This window comes from Colobus angolensis, unplaced genomic scaffold, assembly GCF_000951035.1.
Source record: "Colobus angolensis palliatus isolate OR3802 unplaced genomic scaffold, Cang.pa_1.0 Scaffold477, whole genome shotgun sequence".
NCBI lineage: Eukaryota > Metazoa > Chordata > Mammalia > Primates > Cercopithecidae > Colobus > Colobus angolensis.
In genome coordinates, this window is record NW_012118232.1 from 681,891 (window position 1) to 691,885 (window position 9,995).

A 9,995-nucleotide genomic window follows, 5' to 3' on the forward strand; every position below is an offset into this window, starting at 1 on the left:
GGATGGTCTTGATCTCCTGACCTCGTGATCCGCCCGTCTCGGCCTCCCAAAGTGCTGGGATTACAGGCTTGAGCCACCACGCCCGGCCATGCCTCCTCAATTCTAAGCAGGTGTGTTGGGCTTCCCTCATATTGAATTTAGAATTTCAGGAAGGGGGAAAGGAAGACAGCTATGTCCCAACACCCACCAAAAGACATCTGCAACCTAGAGGGTACTGGTGTTAGACATAGCTCCCACTAAGTGCACCTAGAAGGTGTCAACTCCAGCCTGGTCTTACTGGCTCAGTGATACCCTCTGTCAAGGTGAGAGGGCAAAAAATTAAGGCCAAGTCTACCTGCTACATGGGAACATTTACCTTATGACTGAGCCCTGCTGCAACAGGAATTCACACAGTCCACTGTTTTCATATGAAGCACCTAACCCTACAAACACTTCCTTCTCTGGGAACAACTGGAGCAAATGCTTCTGTGGAATTATGGCTATATTCTAAGCAACACTCACAAAGAGTGTGGCTGGAGGCTCCAGACCAGGCCACCAAGTTTGCTCACCCTGCACACTGCTGGGTGCATGATCCAAAGCATCATTTGGTACCCTGCAAAACCCTATCACTGGTAGGTCCAAGCAAATTTAACAAGTTTCCACCCACATTTTACCATCTGGGTTGGGCCCTTAGCTGATGTTTTAGGTAATGGACCAAATGCTTTCTGAGTCTTCCAAAGGTCACATTCCCTCCATCCCGATTCCTAGCTAAGAGTTCTTTTGCATATGATGGCAATTAATATGGGAACATGTGATTTTCCTTTCATTCAGGTTTTCTTTAAAATAATCTTTCAACTTGCTAATTGACATTTTAAAGTGAAAATGAATATAGCTATTTCTGGAATCCATTTATATATTTCTATGTAAAAGAACTTCTAAGCTTCTGTTGACAGACAAACCAATATCTACAGCTAGGGGGGTAGGCTAGGCTGTTCTTTAATGTCAGGCTTTTTTTTTTTTTTTTTTTTTTGAGACAGGGTCTCACTCTGTCGCTCAGGCTGGAGTGCAGTGATGCGATCACCACTCACTGTAGCCTCAGTCTTCCCAGGCTCAGGTAATTCTCCCACCTCAGCCTCCTGAGTAGCTGGGACTACAGGCACATGCACCACACCTGGCTAATTTTTCCCTTTCTTTTTTTTGAAACGGAGTCTTGCTGTCGTTCAGGCTGGAGTGTAGTGGTACAATCTCGGCTCACTGCAACATCTGCCTCCCGGGTTCAAGTGATTCTTCTGCCTCAGCCTCTTGAGTAGCTGGGACTACAGGCGTCCCCCAACCAGACCCAGCTACTTTTGTATTTTTAGTAGAGACAGAGTTTCACCATACTAGTCAGGCTGGTCTCGAACTCCTGATCTCAAGTGATCCGCCCACCTCGGCCTCCCAAAGTGCTGGGATTACAGGCATGAGCCACCATGCCCGGTCTAACACCTGGCTAATTTTTATAGAGATGGGGTCTCACCAGGTTGCCCAGGCTGGTCTTGAACTCCTGGGCTCAAGTGATCCACCTTCCTCACTCTCTGAAAGTGCTGGGATTATAGGCATGAGCCACTACACCCAGCATGACATGCCTCTTAGGGAACTTTCTTACAGAAAACTATTTCAGTGAAAATTCATTCCCTCCCTGCTTTTTGTTCCTAAGACAGACTGAGTGAAAGATTTCTGAAGAGTTCTACATTAGCAGCTCTGCAATCCCCTTAGAAAGGCTGCTTGAGAGGCCGGGCGCGGTGGCTCAAGCCTGTAATCCTAGCACTTTGGGAGGCCGAAACGGGCGGATCACAAGGTCAGGAGATCGAGACCATCCTGGCTAACATGGTGAAACCCCGTCTCTACTAAAAACTACAAAAAACTAGCCGGGCGAGGTGGTGGGCGCCTGTAGTCCCAGCTACTCGGAAGGCTGAGGCAGGAGAATGGCATAAACCTGGGAGGCGGAGCTTGCAGTGAGCTGAGATCTGGCCACTGCACTCCAGCCTGGGCGGCAGAGCGAGACTCCGTCTCAAAAAAAAAAAAAAAAAAAAAGAAAGGCTGCTTGAGGAGCCTGGAAGGAGATGGAACAACACTCTATACCCTGTGAGATAAGAATTGCACCAGAGGGAGAAATGCAACTCAGGGTCAAAAAGTGCTTTTATATGTTACTCTGAACTAGCAATTTGGGAAACTTCATTCACTGATAAGAGGGCACAGCCTTTTAGGCTGTCTGGCTTTTCAAGGACATATCAAATTAGTTGAGTAATTATCAATAGAGTATGCCTCTTGTCCCTTGGTTTGCTGAGTCTGGCCTCCGCCATGTGTCCTGTGCTGCTGCCAGCAGCCAGGTGCACAAGGGCACAAGTGCTGGGCCACCTGCTCAATGCACAGGACATGCCCTGCTGCTGACACCCTTGGGATTCTCAGGGAGGGGAGGCCTGGCCACAGTGGGCCACGGGTGCCTCCTGGAACAACTGGTTGAAAGAGGAAAAAGAGAATATGAAGATGAGATTAATGAGTGAATGAGGATGAAGTTCTTACCCGGTGGTGGGATGCCCGGGAGGCCAGGCACACCTGGCGGAAGATGGTGGGGTGGAGGCCCCCCAGGGTGAAGTGGCTGCATGCTGCCCATGCTAACAAGGCCATCAACTGGGCCCTGCAAAGGTGGAAGGCCTGGCGGATAGCCACCCATCATGCCTTGAAGGACACAACAAATTTCAGACATGCATCATTAACATGCAACATGAGCTAAGTAATAACAACTACCCCCCCACATGCACTACCAATGAATAAAGCACCCTTAGTACTGCATGATATAACAGCAATTAGTGCAATTATTTTGTTGCAATAAAGAACAAAATAAAAAGTTACAAATATGAGACCCAACATTTTGGGATGAATTAGTACTTAGTACACTATTATTTGTAGTTATTTTCCCTGGGGTAAATATGCTGCATGTTTTCATTTAAATAATAGTAAAGAGTTCTAGTAACAGCCTTCCCAAGGTCATAATTATTGCAAGCTGTTCAAACAGCATGACCAGTTCTGCTGACTGCAATTCTAACTGAATAGTATGAACCCCATCATTCCACTCTGCCCACACTCATATGCCTATCATGGGTACACATGAGGGGAAATAGGAATGGAGGGAAATGAGGCGCATAGTCCTGATCACAAAGCATGGTTCTCCAGCTTGGGGGCAGGAATTGTTTAAGACTTCCACATCTACTCCTCCTTTCTAGCCTTACCACTGCTGGTAAGAATGGATTGTGCTTGGGCTTGAGCTGGGGAACAGCTTCTGAGAACCATCACAGTAAATGATTATTTCATTCTTTAGATCTAAAAATGTGATAAAGATAAAACCTAAACCCTCCCAAGCCAACCAAGCCCAGGTCACTCAGGAGCCTACACACGGAGGAATGGCTGGAGAATCAGGCTCTGCTGATACCAGAAAATGCCAAATGCCATTAGTCTCCAAGCTCAAATGTCCTCATATAAACCTTAACAGGGAGCATTTTAATTTGAGGTACACAATTTCTGTGAACAGAGGCTTTTATTCCTTTATTTTCAAACTGTACCTACACATGACAAAATATTTTCCACTGGCTAGAGAAGAGTTTCAGCAAACAAGTATTTTTGGCAGAAGGAATAAATTTAAGAAAAAAATTCAAAATGTCAAGGACTCACCTATCAAAAGACCTTTAAAACCACATGGCATTTTTTTTAAAACAAGAAAAACAACTTGACTTTTCTGGGATTTGTAATGATCATGATGAACAAGAACACAAAGCTCCCCACAAAAAGGAATCACCTTTGGTCACAGCTTCCTGCAAAGGGAGGGTTGAGGGACTGGTGCCAAACCTCATTTTTATAAAATACTCTTTGTAGAGGGACTCTGTCAAACAGTGGAAAACTTCAGATTCTGAGAATTTTACTCTTGGACTTTCCCTGAAGATTTCAAAGATATTTATTTATAAAAGTTTAGTCTTTTAAGGCTATGAAATTACTAAAAATTCTGAGATCGATTCACCCTGCTTCACTAGTCATACCTAAGCTGACTGACAAACTTACAATTACATAAACCAAATTACAAAAATCTGAATAATCTCTCTATACATAAGATTATGAGTTTTCATTTCTTTTTAAATGAAGAGTTCAGAGAGTAAAAACTACTTTTGAACAAGACACCATCATCTTAATTAAACATGAAGAGATCCAATGCTACCAATCTTTTAACCACACCACCAGTTATAGCTTTTAGGGTTAAGTAGGTGGGAAATTTAAGGATGTTAAAAGGCTTTGCTTTCAATTACAAAAGCCCATCTGAACGCAGCCTTCACGGGCTGTGGTTGAAGAAATTATTAAGAACTGAAAGACATGACACTTGTCTTCATTAAACTGTACTTCGGCATTTATTATCCCAGTCACATGTGTTCAAATGAGCTTCAATGCTTGTAAGCAAAGCTGGTCTCAAGACAGCAACAAGGCTAATAAGTAAGACTCAGGCCCTAAGAAACCTGTAAAACCATGAAAAGTCACCCTCTTAGCTGCAGAGTTCCCCCTGAGGACCAAAGAGTGGTTACTGTAGAAAATGCTTGCTTTTCACTCCCAGGGCCCAGAAGTCTAGACAGCACACCCTAAACAATGGAGCAGGGGCTTTCTAGAGGGACCACCTTCCTCATCCATAGAGTTCTATAATGTTCTTCCCCAACAGGGAGCTAAAATGCTGCAGCTGCTGTTTTTTTTTTTTTTTAATTGTTTTTAGCTGTTTGTATTTATTTTGTTAATGTGTCCCTGGATTTTGAAGTCAAGGGCACAGTGCCACAACGTCACACATCGAATAGAACAAAACAGGATGTCAATGAGGGAATTCTAACTTTCGAAGTCCCCATGTTCAAGGCCTGATTTCTAAAAACCTCTGGAACCCCATTAACCAAAATGGGCCATGGAATAGAGCAGGCGATTATGAGATTTGTTAGATCAACATCAGTTACACTGAAAGTACTGAAAGCCATGATTCAGATGTGCTTTGGCGAGTGCAACTGCTGAGTTCAGCGACAGTGCATTTGAGAACTTGCCATCACAAAAGTTAGGAGCGACAATGGAAAAGTTGTCCTATGCTACTCCTCCTTAAAAAGCAAAAACGAAACAGCAAAAACAGCATCCCAACAAGCCTGCCTTGAACAACACTATCTTGGACTTCCTGTGAAAGAGGTCAGACTGCTTGCTTAAGAAGAAACACAGGTGGCTTGTACAGACCTCACCAGGATTGGAGAGATCTCAAAGAAGGGGCCCGATAAGTGGTCTGCAGGCTTCTCATTGGAGACATGTCAGACAAAGATATTAAATTCAAGAAGAGTCAAATTTGCTATGGCTACCAGAACCAGAGACAACACACACAAGCAAACCACATTCATCATTTTCTTTTTCTTTTCTTTTTTTTTAAATATGTGACTGGGATACTAACAGAAAATGCAGTTTAATGTAATTAAATAGAAAAGCATTACAGAGTGGGCACAATGAATTGAATAAGGACTTTGTATTCTATTTAGCAGTCATGCACGTTGGTGACCAAGAAAGGATTTACAATTCATTGTCAAAAAATCCTTTTAAATGGTCAGTCTTTTAAGGATGGCTGCAGCAGAACAAGGCAAACTGAATACTGGAATGAGACGGGAAAATCAACACCACCTAAAGACTGGTTTTGTGTTTTCTCTTGGGAGTCCCTCTAGAACAGAATTCAAGGTCTATTTTCATATTTTCTGCTATAGTGCTCTATCAAGAGCAGTCTGGGGTGGAGAACATCACCAGACCATGCCCATAGCCAGGGAAGAACTGCTCCCTACCAATTACCAGGGTTGGGCCCAGGGCCCATTTCTGGGTCAGAAGGGAGGCATTGCCCATATGGGAAAGGCAATATAGGACAACATGGATGACTTCAAACTTTGAATCTGTCATGAGAAAAGGCAATAGACTGTGGCCTACTCCTTATTGGAGAAAAAAAAAATGAAGGAATTTCTTAAAGTGGAAAAAAATGGTCTTAGCTCCTGTTTTTACCTGCAACAGGTGTCAACTGCTGATTGAGCATCCCCATTGGTGTTGGTGGTGGCACCACCCCCATGAGAGCCCCCACAGGGGTGCCTGCTCGGGGAGAAGCACTCGGCTGCTGTTGCTGTGCTGCTCGCTCTCTCTCCTGCTGCTCAGCAACTTTAGCTGCCCGCTCTGTAAAGGCATTTCAGATTTTCAATTCTGTTTTTAACCCAGGAATTCAAAATACCATCCATTGCATTCAACAGGACTAGTAAAAACACAGGCAACAGTTCTGTCTCAATGGAAGGAACAGTAGATGACTAGTCTCAACACAGGAGGAGTCGGGCCGATTTCACTTGGTAACCTAGAGTCCAGCTTTCCTATCCCATCTTGAGAACTGGTCTGCAAAGATTTCAAGAATGTTAAGACTGCAACACACATTCAGAAAGCACAGGTTTTATGTAAACACGTCACCAGCATAACCACCATGGTTAATCTCACGAGGCACCCTGAAGATGAGAAGCGCTACCATTATTCTAGTATTAATAGCATTACAGATTATTTATAATTTCAACATGAAGCAATTCCATGGCCCATTATAATTTTTGGTACAATTGTTACTTACTATATATATTTCCTGATTCTTTGTACCCAATTTTACTTAGATTTGAGGACTCATCATGAGTGTCATGGGGTTTAGCAGCTGAAGAAAATTAACTCTGTAAGGGAAAAGTAGCTGACTGCCTCCTTCAGAAGGTTTTAGGGAAACAACTAATTTCTACATTCTAATGAAGCAAAGAAGTCATGTTTAATAAACCCCAAAGGAAAAAAATGCATCATACTTCAGGCTACAATCATCAGAAGCAGAGAATTATATATACGCGTATGTAGCAATGGACAATGTACTGAAAGAACCAGGTTTCCTGAAGCTGAGCACTTCAATACTGACCATAAACCACCCTAAGTCAATGAAAATTCCAGAACCCCTCTTATTTCATTCAAAATGCAAAAGGAGCATTTGCTGTGGCAGTTCTGGGCCGTAGAATACATCCTGCTACCTCCCCATCCCGGCCCTGAGCTACTCTGTTTGCATCTCCAGAGCCGGGAGCTCTAATGATCATGTTTCCAGTCTTTCTGGGAGCTAGCAAACTGAATCCCTACTGAAGAACTCCTGAAATGTTGTATTTCCAAAGCTCCCACCATACAGGGTTTCTTGTCTCACCATTCATAAATAGAAGATCCCCACTCATCACATAGGCAAATGGAGGCTGGGAGACAGGCAGTCACTTGTCCAAGGATATACAGAGAACCAGCAACCTATGGCCCTAACTCCTGATATCACACTCCAACTGCCACACATAAACCCTCCAACATGGAACTCAACACCACTGATTTGAGGAGGGGGAAAATAGCTCAAGGTCATATAGCTTTACAGAGAATCAAGAAGCTACAGCTCCAGTCCTGCTTTAAGATATGAAAGTCAAGTAATTAAAGGCCTCTTGGCTGTGACAGAGTTGCCTGCATAGCCTTATCATCACTAAGACTGTCCTAGTTTACAGATCCTTTGTACAACGAGTATGAGAGAAGAAGGCCATTTGAACAAACTATTTACTCAAAAAAAAAAAAAAAATCGACCTAGGGTCCCACTTCAAATTCTAGTATTTTTATTATACAAGTGACACAGTAAAGTGGGAAAGCAAAAAAATGAAATGGAAAAAAAAAAAAAAATAAGGCCTATGGATTGAATATTGGACTGGCTACCCAAACTCCAAACTTTGGGTTTTGAATTCAACGAGAGAAAACATCAAAAGTTCAGATTTTATGTCTCAGGTAGATGCTGCTGAGTCATATAACTCCCCCCTCACTAGGTTCTCTCTCACTTTCAGACTCCTCTTTGAATTTGGAAGAATGTTCCAGACGCCATCACCTCTCCCTGTCTTCAGTCCTACTCCAGTGTTTTTACCTTCACAGTATCTTCAGGTATCTCTCTCCTGCTCACACTCTAAATAACCAGCCACCCAGCACTGGCTTCATTTGCCTTGCTGCTGCTGCTGCTGCTGTGTTGCTCGTTCAGCAATATCCATGTGAGTTTAATTTCCAACACTCCTCCAGCTCAGTGGTATAGTAGGTCTTAACTTTCAATTAGGTCAGAAATATCAAAGCTCCACAAAGTTCTAGGTTCTTATGGAACTGACTAGGGTTTTTCAAAGAATATTCTGCAAAATATTAGTTCTTTAGGATATTCATAGATACTACATAAATACCCAGTCAAATTTCAGAAAATGCCAGATACTATAAAACAGGTTATTTACCGGAGGTCTTAAAGTCTTTAATATGGGAATATGCGTGTTGCATGAAAGGAGTGAAGGTGAGCACTCCCCTTGATAAGGAGAGAAGAGGGCCTCGGGCCTGACAACACACATACAGGAATATGCACCATAAGTTTCCACGAGAGAGTTTGGAATGCTTCTCAAACTGGTTTTGCCACAGAATGTTTTCTGGCTAAACAGCTTGCAGGATTAGGATTCTCTGCAGAAGATCCTTGGAGAAGCCTGTCAGATAATTTCATAGTAATCAATCAATTATAATAAATGTTTTTTTTTCTTAAAGAAGTTTCTTTGGAGACTTCATAAATTTTAATAAAAGGGGCAGCCTAAATAATTAATTTATGTTTGCCAGAAAATAACAGAACTGTACCACCTAAGAAGAGTAGTGGTTGACCACTGTAGAGAGGAGCTCTAAACTGGCAAAATGAACCAATATATAAAACTCCAGATGGAAAAAATACAGCTCAAAGGGCAATAGTACTGCCTAATCTAATGTTTACTACTAATTTCTTTACTAAATCCATGTCTGATATTAAAAACAAAAACAAAAACCCAACAACAAAAAACAAAAAGTCTCAAGTATTTGTCTCTAAATGGCTAAGAACCACCAAATTCTTGAATGATAGCTCATTGCCCAAAGTGATTTAATTAGAATAAAAGGAAAATAAAGGCAGTTGAGCTTTACAAAAAAGACCCAAATACCTTAGAAGTAGCTATGAATACAGACACAGTATAGGCCAGGACTGACCTAGGAAATGAAGCACTTTGGCAAAGACTCAGCCTGAAGTTTAAATATGTGGCTTACCAAGAGCTGTAACAGAAGATCACTGATTTTAAGAGGCCCTTTTCAGATGAATTTTAATTAAAATTATATTTAACATCATTGTGCAATCATTCCCTAGCTCAACGTGTGCTTACAGGGCTCAATGAAAGAAAAAAATCATGCAATTTTTAGTAGCAAAATATTTTGGAGAAATTTGCAGGGGAAAATACAACACCAGGATCAGAGGCCAAGTCAGGGGCAGTGCTCTGCTCAGTCAGGACAAGGCTGGCATCTAAAATGGTTGGGTGCCATTTAGAACAGTCCCCAAAATAAAGCTCATGTGCAAGTGGTAAGAACGAGAGTAAAACCTGTCTGCACGCGTGCATTCCTGAAACACCCCCTTGCTTTGAAAGACAGTTGTGCCTAGGCTCTATTTACCTTCATATTCTGCTTTCTTGGCGGTCTCAAGATTTCTCCATTCTGTCCCCACGAGGCGGCTGAGCTCCCCGAAAGAGTAGTCTGGGTGTTGGGCCTTAATCACAGCCCTCATCTCACTGCTGAACAGGATGTAGCCACTCATGTTGATTTTCCGTTTGGAGCCTTCCTTCTTTCCACTGCCTTTGGCAGACTTTGGGGTAGACTGTAAGACAGAAAGGTCTTATGGTGCATCAAAACATTACATTTGGTTAACTGCTCAAAATCTCAGAAGCCAGCTGGCTCACGTCTGTAAGCCAGCTGTGAGGCTGAGGCGGGCGGATCACGAGGTCAAGAGATCGAGACCATCCTGGCTAACACAGTGAAACCCCGTGTCTACTAAAAAAAAATACAAAAAGTTAGCCAGGCGTGGTGGCAGGTGCCTGTAGTCCCAGCTACTC

The 9,995-nt window shown here is 42.7% G+C and overlaps 1 protein-coding gene across 1 annotated transcript in view; it reads right to left on the reverse strand.

Moving 5' to 3' along the window:
- Positions 1-9,995, reverse strand: part of PBRM1 (polybromo 1) — a 152,610-nt gene that overhangs the window by 7,583 nt on the left and 135,032 nt on the right. The window contains exons 29-31 of the mRNA XM_011958873.1: positions 9,559-9,760; positions 6,058-6,222; positions 2,542-2,697 (exon numbers count right to left, since the gene is read on the reverse strand). Of these exons, the coding sequence (XP_011814263.1) occupies positions 2,542-2,697; positions 6,058-6,222; positions 9,559-9,760 (523 nt within the window). The remainder of the gene's footprint in view (positions 1-2,541; positions 2,698-6,057; positions 6,223-9,558; positions 9,761-9,995) is intronic.